This window comes from Leucopleurus acutus, assembly GCF_964270905.1.
Source record: "Leucopleurus acutus genome assembly, chromosome: 11".
Lineage (NCBI taxonomy): Eukaryota > Metazoa > Chordata > Mammalia > Artiodactyla > Delphinidae > Leucopleurus > Leucopleurus acutus.
Genome location: NC_139152.1, coordinates 87,083,457 through 87,107,451, shown reverse-complemented (window position 1 = coordinate 87,107,451; position 23,995 = coordinate 87,083,457). Strand labels below are relative to the sequence as shown.

The 23,995-nt window shown below is 44.0% G+C and overlaps 1 protein-coding gene across 1 annotated transcript in view; it reads left to right on the top strand.

The window, feature by feature from the left end:
* The window catches only part of APPL2 (adaptor protein, phosphotyrosine interacting with PH domain and leucine zipper 2), a 53,183-nt gene that overhangs the window by 10,431 nt on the left and 18,757 nt on the right, over positions 1–23,995 (top strand). Inside the window, exons 3-9 of the mRNA XM_082849888.1 lie at positions 6,871–6,930; positions 7,478–7,549; positions 12,288–12,375; positions 15,895–15,936; positions 16,053–16,111; positions 17,223–17,369; positions 20,734–20,816. Coding sequence (XP_082706014.1) covers positions 6,871–6,930; positions 7,478–7,549; positions 12,288–12,375; positions 15,895–15,936; positions 16,053–16,111; positions 17,223–17,369; positions 20,734–20,816 — 551 coding nt within the window. The remainder of the gene's footprint in view (positions 1–6,870; positions 6,931–7,477; positions 7,550–12,287; positions 12,376–15,894; positions 15,937–16,052; positions 16,112–17,222; positions 17,370–20,733; positions 20,817–23,995) is intronic.

Here is a 23,995-nt window from a genome sequence, read left to right as displayed (position 1 = left end):
CCTGCATTGGAGTTGGGAGTAGTATCTTTTCAAACTGGGGTGAGACCGTGGGAGGGGATAGGAGTAAAATACCTTGAAGGGAAGATATGCATACATTTGGTATTATAAAGAAGAAAATATTTTTCTTTAGAAATGATAATAGATATAGATATCAAGCTAAATAAGTTAATGTTCCTCTTGGGAAACAGAGTAGTGGGCATCCCGGAGTGTGAGCTTGTGATAGGGGAGAGAGAAGGATTTGGGAGGCAGACAGGATCAGAACTGTATATTTTAATAATAAAAATATTATTAGGCACATAAACATACCACACACTAGGCAAGGCACCACCTGTGTATAATCTCATTTAGCTTTAACAATAAAGGAGAGGTATTATTATATAAGAGAGGTTATATAACTCGCCTGTGGTCACACAGCTGATGAGTGGCAGGAACAGAATTTGAACTCAGGCCTTTGACTCCAAAACCTCCACTGTCACTCTGAACCCCTTTGCTGTACTCTTTTGACATACTGGTCTCTAGAAATGGCAGCAGAGGCTAAGGAAGTGGGAGTCTTCAAAGGTTGTTCTTTTCACCATAGAACACCCACACTTATCAGCCTAACAGCTTTGTAGTGTGTTATGGGTGGGAGCCAGCTCCTTTTTGTATCCCAGAGTAACTTCCCTTGTTTAATTGGTTTTTATCCATAATGGTTTCAATCAGTGCATTTTAACAGCTCTCAAAAACAGTCAAATTGAGGTTTCTGTGACAGGGACAGAGAAATATGTGTGTAGCTTAAGGCATTTGGGAGTAGAGAGCCCCTGAGTGGTTTCTGGAAGCACCTTCAGAGACCTGAGTTTTTGCACTTGATTTGCATGTGGGATCTACAGCCTTCCCTCATTCTGCCATTGAAGGCTTTCAGATTAGTATGGAAGATTATTCCGGGCCAGGCTCATTCATTAGGTATGAGGTTAAGTATGAGACCTTAGATGCATCAGATCTGAGTTCCAGTCTTGACTTGGCCACTTGCTATGTGACCTTGGGCAAGTCACATGATTGCCTGAGTTTCCTTGTTGGTTAAACAGAGGCCATAATAATACCCACCTCATAGGTTGTTATTAGAACTAATACCTGTAAAGTATAAGATCAGTCCCTGGCACGAAGTGCTCACTGTTAACATAACCACCTTCTAAGCCTTAGAATAATAGTAGTTATGATAGCACTGTACCCTGGGACTGCTACTTGGGTTAAATAGAAGCTTGGTCCTCTGATCTTGAACTTCCTGAAGGAGCAGTCTGTACATTCCTCACTTCCTCACTGCGTAGTTGATATTTGCTCCTCAGGCACCTCAGTCTGGGCTCGATCCCCCACTGGCAGCACAGGCTGCTTAATGCCTGGTTCATAGCCTCTCTCCACCCTCCATCCCAGGTAGCACCCGATGCTATTAACAATGACCCCCTCGAAACTGTCCTTCTTTGGTTCCTGTGACAGTGTCTGTGCCGAGTCTCTACCCACCATTCTTGATTTTTCTCCTTTCCTGGCACCCTTATGCTGCCTGCCCCTTAAGTCTTGGTGTTCTCCAAAATTCCACAGGAGTCCTTCTCTGGTTAGTCTCTACTCGTTTCCTGGGCAAGGTCACTTCTTCAGCAAAGCCTGGCCATTCAGAATCTATTTCTAGCCCTCGTCTCTAGGTCCTTATTCCAAACGACTTTTGCCTATTGTCACTGTGGAGAGTGAGTTTTCAGCTCTTACCTGGGCTATTGCAGCACCGTCCTAAGCAGTCTTCCTGTCGTCAGGGGCTTGTTTCCCCTTCAATCCATCCTTTACTCTCGAGCTGCCACATGGAAACCTCCCTTCCCTCCCTGTCTTCACCTGCTTCTGTGGCTCCCTGTAACCACAGGCAGAGGTAAAAACTCCTCATCAAGGCGCGCAAAGCTCTTCGTGAGCTGGGTTTCAGCCTACTCCTCTAGCTTCGTCTTTGGCTGTTCCAGAATGTGCCAGGCCCTCTGCACATCTCGAGACTTTGCTATGCCCTTCCTGCTTCCAGGACTCCACATGGACCCCTTGCCCTGGCAAATGGCCTTCCCAGCAAATGGCTTTTAAGACTGACCTCAGGTCCGAGGTGTCTGACACCTTTTCTTTCTTCCTTTTCTCCCTTCGGACGAAAGCACCGTTCACCCGTGTGCCCAGATGCCCTGCACTCTTGTTGGTCAGAGCACTGAGGGACAGTGGGGGATTTTCTTTCCTCCCTGTGCGCTGTGAGCTCTGAGAGCAGATTGTCTTTGTCTCCAATGGCCAGCACCTTCCGTGGCCCCACTCAGTGTTTGATAAATAGGTGTTAAATGAAAGACTGCATCCGGGCCACCTCGACCAGACCGTCGGCACACCCCCTCTGTGCGATTTATTGTCCCTCCCAGATCTGTGTCCCCTTGTCAGCACCCTAGCTCGGTCCACTGCCATCATGGGTCATCCAGTATAGGGTCCATTCGTCTTGGACTCCCCCTCCTTCCTCATTCACTCTAGCCTGTTGTTTTTGCCTCAGCAATACCAGGCATATCTCTGCTACTTTCTGGCTCGGGCTCAGCCTTCTTTCTCTCTCACTCGACTTCAGGTGGTCTCCTGACCCTCATGTCATCCTCTTTTTCCACCACAGCCATTCATGATTTTTCTTCTGCTCACATCTGACCTTGTCATTCTCCTGCCAAAGTTCCTTGGGGCTTCCCTGGTGCTGGCAGAATAATGTCAGAGTCCTCAGCAAGCATCCCCACATGGCCTGCCCCAAACACAGCTCTCCAGCCTCTGTCCTTGCTACATTCCTCACCACTCCCTCTGTGCGCAGCCCCCCCCCCCGGGGGCTCCTGATCCAGTGCGACCCCCTGACCCCAGCTTTGGGGTAGTGCTGTGATGAATCAGACTCTCAGCCACTTGGCTTTAGGTAACATTTCTGGCCAGTTGTTTAGCCTAGATCAAAGCAGTGCCTACACTGCGACTTGGACTCTAGTGGATTTCCTCTGCCTCTGCTCCTGGCCTCTCCATTCCTGCCCAGAGGCCTTTGGGTAGTTTCAGGTGACAGTTGCAGTTAGCGAGCGCTCTGTGCCACCATAAGGTAAACATTCCTTTGCCCAGAGCTCAGTTTTCCTTCCGGGTTTGTTAACCACTGGTCTTTCTGCCTTGGCACCAGCCTTGGGAAGTTCTGATGAACATAGATACTCTGTCGGTAAACCCTTCGTCAGGTCATCTCTTAAGGCTTCCTATGAGGTACCCAATAGCATAGATAGTAACCAGAGAGCTTTTCCAGGGTGTCGGACTCTTACTCGCAGAACTCCATTTAGAATCTACATTTTACGCCACCACTTTTGCTGGACTACAGCTAGAAAAGTATGGGATTTATGCTGGTATCTGTAGCGCCTGTGAGGCCTGCTCACTGAGTACAGTACTATTAAATACAGTTTTGGATTTCAGATCAGAATAGTATGGTGTTAAGCACTTGGACTTTAGATTTTGAGTCTGACAGATCTGAGTTGAATCGTTGCCTTGCCAGTTACTAGTTGTGTAATTATAGAAAGGTATTATCCTTTCTGAACCTTTTTCTCCTCATTTGTAAAATGAGGGTAAGAATATACCCTACCTCATAAGTGCCTTGTAAGAATTAAATGTAATAATATATAAAAAGTGCTTAACAGCAATGTCAGGTCCTAAAAAAGACTCAGTAAATGTTAGCAGCTATCTTTATTATTGTTACTGCTAATATTTACTCTTCACGCAAGTTCCAGTTTTGCAAGTCTTATTGAAGAGATAATTAAGCAGGCTTACCTCACAGGATGTGTATTAATTAGGTAAAGCATTTCATAAAACCTTTGTGTACAGTAGAATCTTACAGTGAGTAAGATTAAAGTTGGTCTAGTTTAAAAGACTTTTCATGTCATGTGCTCTGTATAGGAGAGGTTCATTTCTTTTCAGGGCAGATGACAGGCCATTTTGTACATGTATTGTTTGTACCCAGTGGAATCATGCTGGTAGAACAGAATCTTGCTGCCTGAAATCACACACATCTGAAATACATAGCACTTTCAGAAAGTATTTCTAGGGGAGACCCGGCAGAGTCCACTGTACACAGGAATTTTGGAAGCAGTTGTCTGTTGTGTGCTGTGCCCCTTCTTCCTGGCCTCAGTGGAGTTGTGCGCATGGCACACGAGTGCCCCCCATTGACCTGGGCACAGTCGGATGCCAGCAGCTCCCTGGCAGGTGTGTCCACTACACGTGGGGTGCTTGCCAGTACCTTCTAAAGGAGAGAAGAATTCAAGTAGCCTGTGGCACTTGCTTGTTAAGAAAGCACGGAGGGCAGTTATCGTATCTGTTGACCGGTCTCTAAAGAATACAGATATGGGGGAGTAATATTTTAGACTTAGCTAAAATAAAGAAAAGAATGGACTAGAAGAGTAGAAACTAGAAGAGTAGAATTCAATCCTTGAATCTGAAGGATTGTAGCTTCATGGAGAGCCTCCTGAGGGAGCTGTGGCAGAGGACAGCTCTTTTGAGACAGTTACTGTCTAAAGCAGGATCAGTACTTTACAACCCTTGGACTGGCCTCTTATTTTTGTAAATAAAGTTTTATTGGAACAAAGCCATACTCATTTGTTCATGAATTATTTATGGCTGCTCTTGTGTTGTGACAGAGACTGTATATCCCATAAGCCAAAAATAATTGCTATCTAGCCTTTTACAGGAGAAGTTTGTCAACTCTAGCCTAAGGCAATGGCCTTCTCAGGTCTTTTCTCTTAGCAGGACTTGGGATCTTAGAGAGTAGTGTTTAAGAGTGTGGATTTTAGACAGACATGAATTCACATCCCAGCCCTGCTGCTAACTAGCTGTGTGACCTTGGGCAGGTGGCCTAACATCTCTGTGCCTCCATTTCTTCTGTAAAATTGAGTTACTAATTAGAACATGCCTGACAGGGTTGTCAGAATTAAATGACATAATGCCTGGATTGCAGTTAGTTGGTATCTGGCATGAATTAAGTGCTGTGTAAATGTTAGCTGCTATTGTTAGGATGATTCTGTGGGTCTGCAAGTCATAGTCTACATGGGGCTGCTTGGGGAGGCAGATGCCAAGGTAACTTGAACAAATCCATCTTAAACGCACTGCTGCTAACTCAGAGAAGAGGAGATGGGGATTTTCTGATACAGCAGGGTAGCAGCTCAGTGAATGGGCTAAGACCCTTGTTCCCATGCGCCCTGATCTTCAAAACAGCACTGCTAAAGATGGTCAACTGGCTGTTTCCTGGCTGACTGCTTTATGCCGGTCCACTCTGTATTTTATTTCCCACCATTTGTGATGTTGCCTTACAGGGTTAGGAAGTATTTTTCCCCTCACACTATGATTCCAGGTATTGTTTAAAAACTTGAAATTTATATGAATCTTCGAACCTTGTTTGTTCCTTCATTCATCAAACATTTGTGGAGTGCCTGCTGTGTGCTAGGTAATGGTTGCATGCTCTTGTCTAGATCCAGGACATAGTACTTCTGGATTTGTTTGTTTGCCCTCCTCTTGGCTTTGTGACTGCCAGCTCTGGTTAGTTTTCAAAGTGGTGGCACCTCAGTAGGATGCCAAAGCCAGGAATTATCATTATGTTTGCCTGACTTTATTCTGGGGGAGAAGAGAGAGCACCACGTTTCAGGGTCTACTGATGGCTGTTTCTTGGGGCAGATGAAGGAAGTCAGGGAACAGGTTGACCAGTTATCTGCAAAGAAGGCCCAAAAAACATAGGATTAGGCTCTGATGGGTCTTGCAAAGGAGGCCCATGAAAAATAAAACAAGCTCCAGCAGAGTTCAGGCCTTACCCCTAAGGAACAGCAAACCCAGGGGAATTAGAAAGGAAGTGGAGGCCAAGGCTGGCCAGTGCCCTCCCCTTATCTGCTCCAGGTCAGACCCAGTAGCTCCCTCCCTCTCTTAGGAATACACCCTGAACTTAAAAAGAATCCTTAACTGAGCTTTAGAAACATAAGACACGTTTTCTAGGCTGGATGTGTTGATGATGGGAGGATGGTGGTAGACGGCTGCTGTATAGCCAGAGATCAGAGGGATAAATATGAGAAGAAGAAAGTGGACAGTATTGGTCAGTGAAAAACACACAAAGGGCCTTCCCAGGCATTGTAGCTGTGCTTCTGTGTTACCATCCATCATTACTGACCTAGTGCTATAAGTTTGGTAGAATCTGACTGGGTCATAATGTTGCTTAAATTCCCACTGCACTTAAAGTCTGCAACTGGGCCATGGAGCCCCGCATGCCCTTGCTCTGCCTATGTTGCCAGGCTTGTCTCATTTCCATGCCTTGCACCCCATGTTCCAGCTATGCCCTGCTTTATAGCTCTTCAGACAGGCAGGGTGCTTTTACTACATGCTTGTCCCTCCTTCTGGAAAGCTCATCCCCATGGCTAGCTCCTGGTCTTTCTCCAGGGGTCTGCTTAGAACATCTCTTCCATGGTCTTCTTGAGGACCATGTAGATCCTCCAGTCAGAGCCTCCTACTGCACGCAGTATTTCCTTTGTGGTTCTCATGCTTGTAACTATTTTTTAGTGTCTGCTTCCCCAGTAAACCCCATGAGGGCAGGGACCACGTCTTTGCTGGAGGTTTGGCACATGTTAGTTGTTCAGTACATTTGTTTACTGACTGAATGACCAGAAGGAACGTCAGTTTATAAATGATGGGGAGGAAAAAGCAAGCTTTAACCTTTTAATTTGTTTTGGTCTTGTTTTCCAAATAATTTCTGAACAAAATATTTTATTATTTTACAGATACATACATATTATGTTTAAATGAGTCTCTGAGGTGGCATTTTTCAGTGACTTTGTATGCACTGGACAAATCTTACTTGTTTTTCTCTTCTCCCTACAGAATGAAATGTGCCTGGCTACTCAACAGCTTTCTAAGCAACTGCTGGCATATGAAAAACAGGTAACTTGATATATATGTGGCATATAATGCTGTGCTTAGGACTCAAGCGGAGTTCTTATAAAGGAATTCTCTAGAGGCAACCTTTAGAGACCTTCCTTCCTTCCTTTCTTTTTTCCATAGGCAATTTCCATTTTTTCTTTTGTCTTGCCTTTTCCTATCCACTGATAAATTCTGATGATTATCCCAAAGTTTTTATGATGTATTCTTATTAGCCTACAGAAGTAATCAACTGCCCTGAGGGTTCATATTTTCCGAGGGACTACAAGTGAATCAACACTAAGAATTCCAGGAAATAAACTGAAAGATACCGTTATATCTCAACAGAAGGGTGCTGACCGATAAAGGAATAGCCTGGGAAGGGCGGTTGACCGTGTGGCTGGGGCAGAACAAGGGGAGAGCTCTAGTTCTCTGCAGATGCTCTGACATGATGTGCTCTTGGGAGAAGAGAGGAAGTCGAGGTGGAGGGCAGGGTATTGTGGGGTAACGCTATGGTGCTGAATTCCCTAGCATTCAGTTAACACCTGCTGCTTTTCTTCTTTGGTGGTAGAATTTTGCTCTTGGCAAAGGCGATGAAGAAGTAATTTCTACACTCCACTACTTTTCCAAAGTGGTGGATGAGGTAAGATAGCCACATGGCAACATTTTATTTGATTCTTTTTTGAACTTTCTTTCATCTTTATTTTGGCCCACTTTTTATTTTTAGATATCTACTTAAATATCTGAGAAGGTATCTCAACCTTATCTTCCAAGGTTCATTTCATAAAAGAGGTTGTATGCTGTTCCATTTGTTTCTGGTTTGAGGGGAAAGGCTTTGGTATATATATGAACAATAGACTGAAAGAAAGACTTCTAAGAATTCAGTTTCCTAAGGAGGGAGAATTAGTTTCTCAGGGCTGCTGTAATAAAATTACAGGTAGGTGGCCTAAAACAATAGAAGTTTATTCTCTCACAGTTCTGGAGGCCTGAAGTATGAAATCAAGTTGTTGGCAGTGCCACGTTCCCTCCAAAGATCTAGGGGAGAATCCTTCTTTGCTTCTTCCAACATCTGGTGACTCTGGGTGTTCCTTGGCTTGTGGCAGCATAACTGCAGTCTCTGCCCCTGACTTCACATGGCCTTCTCTCCCCACGCCACCCTCGTGTTTTTTCTCTTCTGTCTGTGTCTTTTCTTCTTATAAGAGCTCTTGTCAGTGGATTTAGGGCCCACCAGGATAACCTAGGGTGGTCTTTTTTTGAGATCCTTTATTGAATCTGCAAAGACCCTTTTCCCAAATATTCACATGGTGTTTGGTATAAACATATCTTTGGGGGGAGTGCGATTGAACCCACTAAAGAGAGATTTCTTACAACTGTTTTTGTAGCTGTATTGTATAATACATTTGGAATATTTGTGAAAAGCAGGTATTGTTGTAGAAAAAGTACATAAATCATAATTGTAAAAAACATGAGCTCAGATGCTACAGGTGTTGGGCAGAACCCTCTGCCAAATTAGGTAGGTATGAACTGTTTCACCTTCCAAGGAGTGTGTAGTACCTACAGTAGAATATCACCATAGAGAATAAGCAAAACAGGCAATGTACAGATGCCATTTCACTGTGCAATCATTGATATGAACGTAACGCTATCTTCAGTTCATAAAATGGAAAATAACGTTCATATGAAATTGTACCAGGTGCCTGTTCATTCATTCAACAGATCAGTTCACCGAGGCATTATTCATTCAGCAAACATTTACTGACCACCTACTATCTAGCAGATGCAATTCTAGGCACCGGGGATATAGATACAAACTGTCCACTTCCTTGTGAACTTTGTCCTCTGTCCCACTGCTGTGGCTTTTTGAAGTGTGTGATAATATGGATGCATATCTATTCCAGAAGAGGAGGAGGATGAATGGAGAATGGAATTAGAGAGGAGCAGAAAGTAAATTTTTTTGAAGGTGGGGAGAAGAATTTTTCTTAATTAACAGTGAATGAATAACCCAGGGGGAGAAGCAGTAGTCTACACCCACTGAAGTTATGTGTTTTCTTGACTAGAGGAGATTTGCTCAGGAGATGTGATTAGTTGTCAAAACCCTAAACCAGGATTTCTACTTTAAGATATTTACTCAGAGCTGTATTTTCATGGGTGGGAATGATGATTCTTTTTTTTGAATTAATTTTTTATTGAAATATAGTTGATTTACAATGTTAGTTTCTGGTGTACAGCAAAGTGATTCAGATATATGTATCTTTTTTTCATATTCTTTTCTGTTATAGTTTAGTACACGATATTGAATATAGTTCCCTGTGCTATACAGTAGGACCATGTTGTTTATCTACTTTATATATAGTAGGCGGTATCTGCTAATCCCAAACTCCTAATTTATTCCTCCCCTCTTCCCCTTTGGAAACTATAAGTTTGCTTTCTATGTCTGTGAGTCTGTTTTTGTTTTGTTAATAAGTTCATTTGTATCATGTTTTAGATTCCATGTATAAGTAATATCATATGATATTTGTCTTTCTCTCTCTGACTTAACTTCACTTAATATGATAATCTCCAGGTCCATCCATGTTGCTGCAGATGGCATTATTTCATTCTTTTTTATGACTGAGTAGTAGTCCATTTTGTGTGTGTGTGTGTGTGTGTGTGTGTGTGTGTGTGTACGTGTACACACACCACATCTTTATCCATTCATCTGTCAGTGGACACTTAGGTTGCTTCTGTGTCTTGGCCATGTAAATAGTGCTGCTGTGAACATTGGGGTGCATGTATCTTTTCGAATTAGAGTTTTCTGTGGATATATGCCCAGGATTGGGATTGCTAGGTCATATGGTAACTCTGTTTTTAAGTTTTTTAAGGAACCTCCATACTGATTTCTTTAGTGGCTGCACCAATTTACGTTCCCACCAATAGTGTAGGAGGGTTCCCTTTTCTCCACACCCTCTCCAGCATTTAGTGTTTGTAGACTTTTTAATGATGGCCATTCTGACCGGTGTGAGGTGGTACCTCATTGTAGTTGTGATTTGCATTTCTCTAACAGTTAGCGATGTCGAGCATCTTTTCATTTGCCTATTAGCTAATGACAGTTCCTTTAGTGGGGGGTGAATCATTCCAGAAGGATGGAAGCCTAGAATTGTGATTTAAAGGCAGTGTCATGGCCTCCTGGAAGCCTAACACTAAGTTTTTAAACAAGCCTCTTGATGTCAAGAACTAAGCCAGTGAAAGCAGTTAACTCAGGTGGGAAGAGTGGAGTAGCTTTTGAGGTGGTTTTCTCAAAAGGTGGGCCTGCATCAGGTTGAAAATTTTTCAAGAGAAGTAACTTGACTCAGAAATTGAAAAATCCAACTAAAAGTAGAGATTTGTGTTGCTTATATTTAATAGAATGCATTAGATTCAGGTATTCGATGTCCTAGGCATACAGAGATTTTTTATCCTTGGTGATTGTACCAAAAGCAAGGTTTCTAGATTACTTCCTTTTAGTGCATCTGAGACAGGAAATCTTTGACATTATGGATTTCATTGCCCACTATGTGTCAGGCCCTGTGCTCTGAGTGTTTCCTATTCATGTTTTGTTTTATCGTCAAAAGAGCCATGCAAGGAAGATGCTGTTATGCCCATTTTCCGTGTGACGATACTGAAGTGCCAAGAGGTGGTCTGTGCTCTTCGCACTCTCCTCAGCAAAGGTGCTGTGTTTGGAAGTGATCATCCCTTACCTCTCAAAGCCCCAAGGCAAAAAGTTGGTGACACAGACCACTTGATCCTTAAGAAGCAGTAGTAGAGTAGCTAGGAAGTTTGCCATTCTTGAAGTGCATAACCACTGGAAAGAAAACCATTTAACCTCTCTGAGTTTTGTTTTTTTCATCCATAAATGGCAGTAGCAGGACAGCCCACAAAATTAGGCTGTTATAAAGGTTAAATTAAATAATTATATCAGAGCATTCGGCGCAGAGCCAATTCATCTAATTAACTGTTAGTAAAAAAAAAAAAAAAACAAAAAACAGTACATTTCTTATTGAAGCTATTCAGGAAAAGTAGTTAACACATTATATCCTAATGCATGTTTTGGCATGGCTGTCTTCATGTGTTCCCCTCAGAAAAAGCTGCCATTCTTTGGCTTGATTGAAAGATAGGGAGAGCATTGACTTCTTGGCCTGTCACTCCCTGGCCCGACAGATGGTTGACCTGAAGCCAGTCTTTAAGCTTGTCAGAGCAGCCTCTGCAAGCACAACCCTGAAGGACCGGATCTGTTGCGGGGAGATCCGTGTGCAGAAGGGGGATTCGGACACGTGACTGCTATCACTGCTGAAAGAAAACTTTGCCAGATGTTTACTCCACAAGATGACTGCTGGGTGACCTCCCCTTATATACCCAGCAGGAATCCCAGAGCACCCTCACAATATCCGGAAGTCTGGGCCTTGCACTGTGTTCATTACTGACTACCACATGTTTAAAGTTGTGGCAGCTTTGTGAGCATGAAAGACACACTCTGTATCCCACACAGTGTGTTGGAAAGAGCATAGATTTTGGATCCCAGTAGCCCAGGATTAAAATCCCAGGTGTGTCACTTAGTTGCTCGCTGGATTTGGCGATCTATTTGCCCTCCTGTAAAAATGAGGATAATAACTAACACCCATCTAACAGAGTAGGTGGGAACTGAGTGGTATAAAGCATGTAAAGGCGGCACACAGAAGAGCTCAAAAGTGGTAGTGCTGATGGCGATCATTTTTATTTCTCCTAGACGATTTACAAAGACAGGATTTAGTTAAGGCCTTGAGGTAGAAGGGGAGAAAGAATCAAGGGCTGTTAAAATTATCTAGTGAGGAGGAGCACATTTGAATACAGCTTTCTTGTGCTTAGAAAGGTCAGATGTCTGAAATCTGGCTGAGTTATTTCTGCGGGGAACATTCTTTCTCCACGGCAATTCCCGGGCCCCCAGTGTCTGTAGTTGCAGGGTTAGTAGGTTCCCAGCAGGCCTGTCTTTCAGGGGTGACTTCAGCCCCCTCTTAGGTGGGAGCACACAGAGGCCCGGCAAAGTGCTGACCTGTGCTGCCAGCACATCAGAGCTTTCTCCCTGTCTAGGTGGGTGTGGCTCACATCAAGAGCACAGAGCCACATCTTGCACAGTTTAAACAATAACTGTGGGCTCGGAGACTCTTAGCAAACTTAACTGATGCCCCGGTCAGCTGGAAACTTGCATTTAGTTTTTAATACCTCTTAGCTTATGTCATTTACTGCTTTATGAAGGGTATTTATTTGCTAAGGAAGTATAACCGAGCTCTTTAACCACATGGATGTGTTCAGTGTGATCCCTCAGTGAAATAAGACAGTGTCAGTAATAGTGGGTATAATTTTCTTCAGTAGATTTCTCTTTCTTTCAGCTTAATGTTCTCCATACAGAGCTGGCTAAACAGTTGGCAGACACAATGGTTCTACCTATTATACAGTTTCGAGAAAAGGATCTTACAGGTAAAGTAACTGAGTTCAGTGCCATATAATTTAAGAATATTAATTCATTTAATAGTAATTTTTACTGCAATTATTTGTTTAACTGTGTGGATCATTGAGAAATGCCCTCTTTTTCAGCTTTTATTAAATCTTCACTATGTTCTTGGCTCACCTAAAGGAAGTCACAGGCCAATAAGAAAACAGACTTGGAAGCAGACAATTGTAATCTTGTGTGATGAGGGCAGCAGGACAGAGATGTACAAGGAATAGAAATGGCACACAGTAAGGCGTGATTACCCTTTGAGGATGAGGTGCCAGGGAAGGCTTCCCAGAGAAGAAGAAGATCTCTGAGCTGGGTTTTGATAAATAAATGTTTACCAAGTAAACAAAGACGGCAGGCTTATATTACAGGTTAGGGGACATTTGTAAAGGCATGCTGTTCTTGAGGAGCCATGAACACTTTGGAATGTAAAGTGGGAGGCTTGGAGAAGAAAGGACAGAGTGGGGACCATGCTTTATCTCTGCGAGACTCTGGGGGTACAGCTGTGAACAAGGTAGATAGGGTCCCTGTTCTGATGGAGCTCCATTTTAGTGAGTGGGAGTATCTGTGACTAGTTCAGAGAGCCTAGTTGATCTTCTGGATTAATTTTGATTCTTCACCTAAAATAAAACTTTAGAATAATTTTATATCATTTGAAATCAAGGTAGTCAAAAACTAAATATAAAGAATAAATAAGGGCTTCCCTGGTGGCGCAGTGGTTGAGAGTCCACCTCCCGATGCAGGGGACATGGGTTCGTGCCCTGGTCCGGGAAGATCCCACATGCCGTGGGGCGGCTGGGCCTGTGAGCCATGGCTGCTGAGCCTGCGCGTCCGGGGCCTATGCTTCACAACGGGAGAGGCCACAACAGTGAGAGGCCCGCATACCGCAAAAAAATAAATAAATAAATAATCTTGAAAAAACTTAGTTGATATTACAAAAGGGAATGCAGATTTTCTAGTCCTTTAGTCCTTTCTTATGTCTTTGAAAATATTCATTGCATAGAGAATAAAGAATTGTATTTTCTAGAACACTGATTATAAAACATTGCAGACCAAAAAAGTCTAAACCTGAGTGCTGAAATATCTGTTGTTCAGTATAGTACTTCCTGTTTAAAAACAAAAAGTTTAAAACTTTCTTTTTAGGCAGAAAAGATGCAGTAAATGGAAGGCCAAATCTTAAATATGAAGCTTTTTTTCCCCTCACTTTGAGATCCCCTGTGATCATGTCATCTGCAGCCTATGGGGGAAATAGCAGAACTGGCATAAACTCTACCCAAGGGCAGAGCGATAGCACTAACACTTGATAAATAAAAAATAATAAATAATATGTAAGCTTGTATAAAGAGAAACCTTGATTGAGCAGGGCTTTTAGTGTTTTTTAGTGTTGCTCATCTGTAATCGCATGTAAAACCCAAACTTCAATGCGGTCATGTGCTGATTATCCAGTAGTAACTGAAAGCCTCATTGAGTGCATTTTTAAAAAAGATTTTCTCTAAATGAAAACATTAGAAATGTGTGGGGATATCATTTAAAAAACAAACTCCAAGTCTTTTAGAAACAAAATAATTACCCCCTAAGACTTGTATTGTCAGATTGATGTCTTTCAGGTTTGTTTATAGGAACCTAGGATTGAGAATGCCCAGTCGTGTTGATGTGGCCTTTGTTCGTCCAAAAGGGCTCAGCCGCTATCAGTGATATTTACCCAGGATGATGATTTTTTTTTTAAGAAAATAAAACTGTCTAGTAGTAGTAAAAGGAGAAGCTCTTAGTATTTATGAAAAAAGTTAATCAAGGTATACTTTTCTGCTGACACCAAGACAGAAATTTTAAGTATCTGGCTTGGGTCATACCTGAGTCAGAATCAGAACCAAATTAGAATCTGGCATCCCCTCTGCTTAGTGGTGTTTTTTTTTGTTGTTTTGCTTTTGTTTTTTAACATCTTTATTGGAGTATAATTACTTTACAATGGTGTGTTAGTTTCTGCTTTATAACAAAGTGAATCAGCTGTATATATACATATATCCCCATATCTCCTCCCTCTTGCATCTCCCTCCCTCCCACCCTCCCTATCCCACCCCTCTAGATGGTCACAAAGCACCAAACTGATCTCCCTGTGTTATGCAGCTGCTTCCCACTAGCTATCGATTTTACATTTGGTAGTGTATATATGTCAGTGCTACTCTCTTACTTCATCCCAGCTTACCCTTCCCCCTCCCCGTGTCCTCAAGTCCATTCTCTATGTCTGCATCTTTATTCCTGGCCTGCCCCTAGGTTCATCAGAACCATTTTTTTTTTTTAAGATTCCATATATGTGTGTTAGCATACGGTATTTGTTTTTCTCTTTCTGACTTAACTTTACTCTGTATGACAGACTCACTACAAATAACTCAATTTCGTTTCTTTTTATGGCTGAGTAATATTCCATTGTATATATGTGCCACATCGTCTTTATCCATTCATCTGTCGATGGACACTTAGGTTGCTTCCATGTCCTGGCTATTGTAAATAGAGCTGCAGTGAACATGTGGTACATGACTCTTTTTGGGTTTTTTGGGGGTTTGGGGGTTTTTTTTTGCTGTATGTGGGCCTCTCACCACTGTGGCCCCTCCTGTTGCAGAGCACAGGCTCAGCGGCCATGGCTCACGGGCCCAGCCGCTCCACAGCATGTGGGATCCTCCCGGACCGGGGCACGAACCCACGTGCCCCACATCAGCAGGCGGACTCCCAACCATTGCGCCACCAGGGAAGCCCCAAGACTCTTTTTGAATTATGGTTTTCTCGGGGTATATGCCCAGTAGTGGGAGTGGTGTTTTATTTTACATTTTGTTGCCTTTTTTGTTTACCCACCAATATAAGTACATAATCTGAATGAAGAGAATACAAGAGTTATTTAGGAAGCTATTTAAAATTGATGAGGAAGAAACTCTAAAACTGCTCCATCAGGAAGTAGAAGATGAGAAAGAAATGAAAAATTAAAGAAGAGAAAGGCAGAAAGCAGCCCCCTATCAGAAAGAGTAAGAAAAATGTGACGAGAAATTTAAAAGCTGGAGGCAGTTTTGAAACGGATCGAAAAACAATGTAGAAGATGTGAAAATGCTTTGCTCTGTTTGACAAAGTAAAAAATGGATTGTTTTAGAATCGAAGAGTCACTTCCTTTTAAATATCTCTGTGTTTTTAAATTTTTAACCTCGGACAGTCATTGCTCTCACTAACTTTTTGTTTTTTTGGTCTTAGACTTTGTTAAGCCGTCTTTGTGCATGATGGGTGTGGCACCCACATGGAGTAATATTTATTGGTGTCGGCTTGTTGCAAGTACAGTATACTAGATTGCTTCATATTTCTTTCATTAAAACAAGCATCCCCAGGCACCAGGACCCGAGGGTGCTGGCAGAGGTTCCCCCTTCCACGCACATACCTTTATTTTCTTGGGAAAGCACAGAGCTCCAGGTTAGCATATTTTATTTTTCTTTGCTTTAAGATGTTTCTTTTCTCTTGTTCAGAAGTAAGCACTTTAAAGGATCTTTTTGGACTCGCCAGCAATGGTAAGCATCTTCTCTGTTCTTGGTATGTGAGTTTAGTATGTCTGTGGGAGGAGATGCTGAATGAATGTTCTTGCCTTTCAGCCCATCTAGGTGCTAAAATATCTCTTTATTTTTAGAGCATGACCTCTCAATGGCAAAATATAGCAGGCTTCCTAAAAAAAAGGAGAATGAAAAGGTACGAATACCTACCTTCCATTTTTCACTTCATTTACTTAAGCTCCTTTTATGTTGCCCTATTGTGAATTTGTGGCATTGAGGGTGTCCTGATGAATTCTTTTTTTCCTCCTGTACATGGATTTAAAAAAATAATATATTTATTTATTTATTTTTGGTTGCGTTGGGTCTTCGTTGCTGCGCATGGGCTTTCTCTAGTTGCGGCGAGCAGGGGCTACTCTTGGCTGTGGTGCATGGGCTTCTCATTGTGGTGGCTTCTCTTTTTGTGGAGTATGGGCTTTAGGCGTACAGGCTTCAGTAATTGCAGCACGCAGGCTCAGTAGTTGTGGCTTGCGGTCTCTGGGGCACAGGCTCAGTAGTTGTGGCGCACGGGCTTAGTTGCTCCGCGGCATGTGGGATCTTCCCGGACCAGGGATCGAATCTGTGTCCCCTGCATTGGCAGGCAGATTCTTAACCACTCTGCCACCTGAGAAGTCCCTGGATTTTTAAAATATTTATTCCAAATCTCATAAGTAGACTTCTTCTCTGTTCTAGCTTTTTTCAAACTGGTTTATTAAATGTCAACTTGGAACCATTGTAAAATGACAATCACATAATGATTCTAACTTAAGCTTGACAGCTCATATGGTTATCTGACTCACATATACTTGGGCACTTGAACTCCTTGCCCTGAATGTTGACTCTGATTTTTTAACTCCCGCTCTCTAGCTTTTTAGCTGCTACAGATAATATCGAATATTTTCAGGCATATAGCTTTTACTCCTGTTCCATGATTTCCTGGGAGTACAGTCTTATGAGTGAACCAAAATAGTTATGGCTTCGAATGCACGCTGCCATATTGTTTTCCTAAAGGATTGTAGCTCTTTGTAGTGCTACCAGCAGAAAGTATTGTCTTCACCCCAGTGCAGCCTCACAAACGCTGAGATGCCATTAATTTGGTATTTTTAATTTGGAATTTTTAAAAACTTGAGGTGGAATCTCATCTGTTTTTTATTTGTCACAAAAAACTGTTCTAATGAATAAACAAACATGTTTTGAAGTTGCATGCTCTTACAGAATTGCCACTTGCTTTGGACAACTTGATGTTTGTTTTCCTTTCCCCTTTTAACCAGGTGAAGACTGAAATTGTAAAGGAGGTGGCAGCTGCCCGGCGGAAACAGCATCTTTCATCCCTTCAGTACTACTGTGCTCTCAACGCACTGCAGTACAGAAAGCGAGTGGCCATGATGGAGCCCATGCTAGGCTTTGCCCACGGACAGGTAGGGTGATCCCTTTCCCTGAGGCGTCAGACCTAAGCCAGCTGTGGAGAACAGCATGGCATTCTGCTGACGTAGCCCTTAGGAGATACTGAGGCATCATCAGAGAAAGAAACACAGGTGCACAGCCTCCCTAGAAATTTCTGAGATTCAGCACTTGGAGAGCTTCCAGAGGGGCTGGGTCATCATTAGTTGGACTTACTAGGCTATACGTGCAGGAAATGATGGCTTTGATCTCAAGACTCCTGTGGGGAGGAGCTGGCATGACCCTTTGTGTCGGATTCAGATGAAAGCCAGGCCTGGTCCAGTTTCCTGAGAAGCAGCTGACTCCCAGGTTGGTGGAGCTAGGCCTACAACCCAGGACTCCGCACGATCCTTTGCTGCTCGGTGTGGTAAGGGTCACCCTCAGCTGGGCTGTTCTTTAAAGATAAGTTGCTGAGGTTATTGCTGGCACCTGGGCATCTGGGGCGTGGGGAAATGTTGCCATTGCCTGGTGAAGTCTCTGTAGAATATTTATCTGGCTGCTTCCTCCCATTTCGTGGGCTACTGAACGTTTGTTTGCAGGGAGGCTCCAGTTTTGGGATGGGCCCTTGACCGTGCGGCACTAGCCCTCACCCTCCATCCCTGCCCTGCTTTAGCCCCACTTAGGTTGACTCCAAAACCTCACTTGGGCATGTGAGAAACACAGCTGGGAACCTTCTCTCAGTTGACAATCTAGGAACAGAAAGGAATGTGAGGAAGCAAAATGTTGAGAAGAAAAAAAGCAACTTAAAAAAACCCACATGTGAGCATCTATTTTTTTAAATACATTTTAAAAATACATATATTACAAAAGAATACAGGATCAGTTTCATTCAGGGAAAAGGAGAACAAGAGAGGATCTTTAAACATCTAAGCTCAGCTGTCTGTCTTCTTCATATGGTTATTTTATTGTTGAGTGATAGGGACACTAAGGTCAGCTTGGTGTCTTTAGAGGTAGTATTTAATTAGAGCAATAAAATCTTTCTGTGTCAGCTGAGTAAAGCTGGATTAAACCAAAAACTAGCACTGTGCAGCTGTGGGCTTCAGTCTTCAGCAAATCCTTGGGAGCTTCCCCTGCTTCCTCATAATGGGCACTGTGTCCACACGTGTATACTCGCTCAGTCTCCGTCACCCTCCCCTCTCCTGTTGCACCTGTGCCCCTGCCGATGTCCTTGCTTTGTTAGAGAATGCCAGTACTCCTTTGCTCTCTGTGATTAATACCTCCTTTCACATCTGTCCTCCCTGATTGACATTTCTTGCCTTTGAAGCAGTAATTCCTGCTCAGTTGGAGACCCTGAGTCAGGGAGGGACCTGGACTCAGCATCTCAGAAGGATGAACTGCTCCAGGCCTGATAGATCAGTGCTTGGGGAGCTTGGTTGTTTAGAGGAGGGTCTTCACAAGTCCTAAAGGATGGGTTTGATACTGGCTGGTTTCACTCGCTTCCATGGCCAAGGACTCCACCACCTCTCCCAGCCTGGACACAGTGGGGAGGACAAGACATTGGGTGCATTAGCACCAGTGTAGCCCCCGTGCCTAGGAAGTCAGAACAGAGCACACCGTCATTGTTGGGTGGTGGCAGCAGCATTTTTGAGGACCGAGGATGGCATGTTTCATTTTTCATATGAAAAGTATGCAGATTTCAAGACAGAAGACCAAATAAAAATCTCACCCTGCAGAGGGTGAGGATTTTTAATCCTGATGAAAACTATAGTTTCTTCCTAAAGACCAGGTTGTTGTCTGACACCATGAATCTTTGGGATGATTCTAAAGCATTTGCTGTCCTACTGCCTCATCAGCCCTCTTTAACCAATGCCCATTGAGCATCTACTTTGTCAGTTGATGATCATATGACCGTAGTACTTCCTGCTGTTCACAAAGGGCCATGAACTTAGGTCTTTGGATGATGTTGCACTGAACGAGACTTCTCAGCACCACCCACCTTAGTGGAGGTGGTTTGACTCCATTTCTTCCTTCCGTGGCCCTCATTAAAGAGGTTTCCAGTTAGACCATGATTCATTCCTCAGGCCTTCATACAAACTGAGGTTTTGTTATCTGTGTACAGGTTCATGAGAACACAAAAATGAACTCTAGTGTCTCATTTACAGGGTAAGTACTACATAATGTGGCTGTAGAAGCCAGTGTCGTATCCCTTCCTTCATCCATTCATTCATCAGGTTTTTTTTAGGGATTGCATGAGCCCCTGCCCTAGGCATTTACAGAGTAGTGGAGGAGCTAAGACATGGACTTTAGAGTATAAATTCTAAGGAGGTCAGGGAGGGAAAGGAGAGAAAAAGCCACCTTGATGTTGTGCACTTAGAAATGTAGAATGCTTGTTTAACAGACCTTGATATTCAACATTTCAGGGACTCAGGATGGCATTTACAGTGTTGATCTCTGTATGGTTCAAAGATCATGGGGCCAGAACATCTCCCTGCAGGTATACCTTGCATTAGGTTAATCATGATCATCGTGTTTCTGTACTGTGAAAACTAAGTACCTTGGTGTACATACTTCCCCAGGATGTCTGGGGAGCCAGCTGTAAGGAGTCAGACTGTGCTGATGACACCTACTAGCCTTCTAGAGGTGAGAGGTCGATCTCCATGCCCACCACCCAGGGCCAGGGCTGCTTCCAGATCAGAATGCTGGGGAGCAGCAGGGGCCTTGTCCCCCGTGTCCAGCACCTGTGCAGTCCTGCTGTGTCCTTCTCATACACAGTCACTTTGAAGTTGATGTCTGGGTTGGAAGAGCCTTTTAAGGATCTTCTGCCCGGTCTTCCCTCTGCAAGATCGCAGCCAAACCACCATCCACACAGCCTGTGTTCAGAGCCGCACGTGGCTCGATGAGCAGGGGCAGTCGGTGGTGGCCTTCACTTCACTGAGAGCCGCACGCTGCTTGTCTGCTCCTTGCTGGTGCTGTGCATGTCATTGGTCACCAGTTTAGCCCCTGGAGATGCAAAGGTGAACAAGACCTAATCCTTGCCCTCAAGAAACCGTTTACTGTCTAGAATTCACACAGGAAAAACGCTGCTGATGATAATATCAAAATAATTATCAGTAGCAATTATGGATGAGGTGGTATGTACCAAGCACTTATATTATCCCTGGTCTTTACTGCCTTGCAGCAAGGCAGCAAAGTAGGAGGCTTCACCCTCCTCCCTCTACAGATACACCAGGGGCTTTGGGAGTCAATCTCAGCCAGTGAGGTGGGGCTCAGCAGAGAGGCAGCAAGTGCGTGAGGAGGGGCCAGCCAGTGTCTGCTGCCCCTGTGCTCTTAGTCTCACATGTCATGAATTCATCGATCGCCTTTCTTAGACAATTTTCAGAATATCATAATTATATCTTTCAGATTAACTTTTTTAAGAAGGGAGCAGAGATGTTTTCCCAGAGTATGGACAGCTTCTTAGCCTCCGTTGCAGACATGGTTCAAAGGTAATGCTGCGCTCCGGTTTGCATCTCGTGTGCCTTTTGCCTCTCCTGCTGAATCAGTCTCTCTGGGAGGTGGGGAGAGGGCCCCAGAGAGCCCCCTGCCCCCTCCACTCCATGAACGCTCAGAACAGCGCCCTCCTCTTAGCTGCTGCTCTTGGTGTGGTTAAAAAGTCATGATTTCTGCAGTTCTTGACCCGTGTGGAGCCAGAGTCCTATCTACTACATTAAAAGACTAAATAAAAGATTATAATGTCCACAGGAGTACTTTCCCATTAAGTCCAAGTTCCTATTCTTAGGATCTCCTTTTGTTAATATTCACATTTCACATGCTATAAGCCTATGAGGCCAGTTTAGAAGAGATGCTTGCTTTTTTCTTTGAGACCTAATAGGGTTAGCGGCCAGAAGTGCTGCAACTTTTCAGGAAACTTAACATCACATTGATTTATGATAGATAAATAAGGCCTTAAGCCTTTTTTTGAATTAATTTAACAAACTGCAGTTCAGCCTTGCAAATGTTTATTTTTAACAAATACAGTGTCATCTCTGCAGACTGTCCTGCCCACGTTTAATTAAGGCTGGGGCTGCCCTGAGTCTTCTTGCTTCCTGTCATCAGCGTCTGCGGTAGTGAGCTCGCGGGAGGCGCCCAGGCGCTGCCAGCACCAGGCTTATTTCATTAACAGCGCAGACGTGTACTCCTCATGATTCCTGGAGTATAGAAATAACGTCTCTCTGTATATACGTGTGTAGTTGATAGGTAAATATACAAAACAAGTATAAGTATAGGATTTTGTGTGGAAAAATGAAGAGAAAGTTGTTCATTTTCTTGAGGATGTTGCATTTCAAAATACCTTAAGGAGGCCAAGCAGTAAATTTCTTTAGACAGAAGTTTCCGTAAAATGCTGAAGATAGAGAATGAATCCCAAGGAAGACCAGTGCTGAGCATCATACAGGCCCTAGGGGAGAGTTGTGGTTTAGGAAAGCATATATTCCTTCCTGAAAGTCCCTGAGCTGTTTTCTTCCTGATCGTTGGTTGCAGGTTAGATTTATAATTATGCTAGAAGGCAATTTGTGAAATCCGAGCTCAGTTTCCTGCCTTTTAATTTGATTGTTAGCCCCTGGAGGGTTAGGAGAAAGTGAGAGAAGGGAGCCTATTAAATTGTCATTTAAAAACCCTCTCTCCCTTGTCTCTCACTGTCTTTCTCTTACCTTCCTTAACTCTCAGAATCCCATGGTTTTTGTTTCTGAGAGAACTACCTGTGCTTCAAATTTTTTTCATGTACTAGATTTTTTTATTAACTGGTGGCAGGACATTCATGCCCATTTCCGAGATGCTGCAGTGTGTATCTTTCCACACATCCTGCAGCCTGTGTCCTCTCTCCTTGTCAGTGTCTCTCTGAGCCGTTACTAGGCCACCAAAGTGCAGCACCAGCTGTTCCCACAGTTTTGTGACTGGCGTTGAAAGCCCCGGCCACACAGCCTGCTCCCGAGGGCCAGGTCTAGTTCTGTGAGTCATGCTTCTGCTGCCTGACCAGGCACATCTTGTTACAGGAGCAGCAGGCAGAGCTCCCAGTGGAACCTGGGAGCACAGGAACCTCCTGGTTCAAACGGCTGAAGCATTCAGCTAAGAATTCTAGTTTTCTTATCCCTTACGTTGTATCCTGGTGAGTAGATAAATACTGCTGCGCCTGTGCCACTAGGTGGGGTCTTGCTGCCACATTGCTTGGCATCAGCAGCCAGCCAGCCCGAGTGGCCAAGGAACAACGTCTAGTGGTGGCTCTGGGCTCTGCAGTCCTTCCCCGGGAGGTGGATGCCTGGTCTCACTGCGTCAGGGTGTGAGAGGATTCAGAACCCAGCCTAAACCCAGATGGGTGGCATTTCACACCACCCCACAGTTCCAGGGGCTTTTCTTTCAGTCCCTACTTCACAGTGATACACTTCAGGCTTTTTTCTTGGCTCCTTCTCTCTCTCTCTCTCTCTCTCTCTCTCTCACTCTCTCACACACACACACACACACACACACACACACACACACACACACACGCTTTTTTTTTTAATTAAATGAAACATGATTTAAAATAAAAATCTTCGAAGGGAACAGTTGAAGGCAGTCACTTTTCTACCCTGTTCTTTGAGTTCTGGGAGGCTTGGATTAGCTCAGAGTTTTTTGGTTTTTTTTGTTTTTTTTTTGTTTTTTTGCGGTATGCGGGCCTCTCCCTGCTGTGGCCTTTCCCGTTGCGGAGCACAGGCTCCGGACGCCCAGGTTCGGCGGCCATGGCTCACGGGCCCAGCCGCTCCGCGGCATGTGGGATCCTCCCGGACCGGGGCATGAACCCGCGTCCCCTGCATCGGCAGGCGGACTCTCAACAACTGCGCCACCAGGGAAGCCCTAGCTCAGTTTTTGAGCCTCCCTGTATGGATCGGGGAGCAGAGGGGGTACAGTTACTAAAAACTCCCTGGAGTTGTGTGCATGGTGTCACGTTGGTTCACATGAGGGCTTTTCTGGGGGAGACAATCCTTACCTTTCATCAGATCTTCAAAGAGGCTTCTCCCAAAAGCTGAAGGACCTAAGCGGTTCTGTATACTTCTGGCTCCCTCTGTCCACTTCTGTACAGCTTAACTTCTTTTTTCTCATTCCATTCTCAGCCTTGGCAATGACAACCCTGTTAAACTAATGAAGTTTGTTGGTGGAGCCCCAGATCGTTGCATTCAAACATCAAAATAGCCAAAATTAACTTGGACTGACGGCTTGCCTTAGGGTTGCATTAAACAGGATACAGGTGGTATACACTGTGAACCTCTAAGAGGAGCATCTGGAACACACAAGCCCAATCTCACTCACCTACAGAACGCTTTTGAAAGGAAATGCTGAGGAGCTCACTCTGTAAAACACTAGACTCGCTAGCCCCTAGGGTTCCTCCCGATTTCAACATCGGAATTCAGTCCTACCTCCTTTACACAGTGGAGAAGTGGAACAACGCCTCTAGAGTTTGTTTTCTCGGATGGAGGGCCCATTTTGGCAGACTGTGTTTAGGACTGTCACCCAGGCTGTCACCCCTGGGTGGGGTAGCTGTTGAGGCCTCACGTTATGGGGAGAAAGGGCAGCTGCTTATTTCAAGCTAAAGCTTCCAGCTTTTCCACGCCTCAGACCATGGGCAGACGGGCCGGCCAGCCTGCACCGTCTC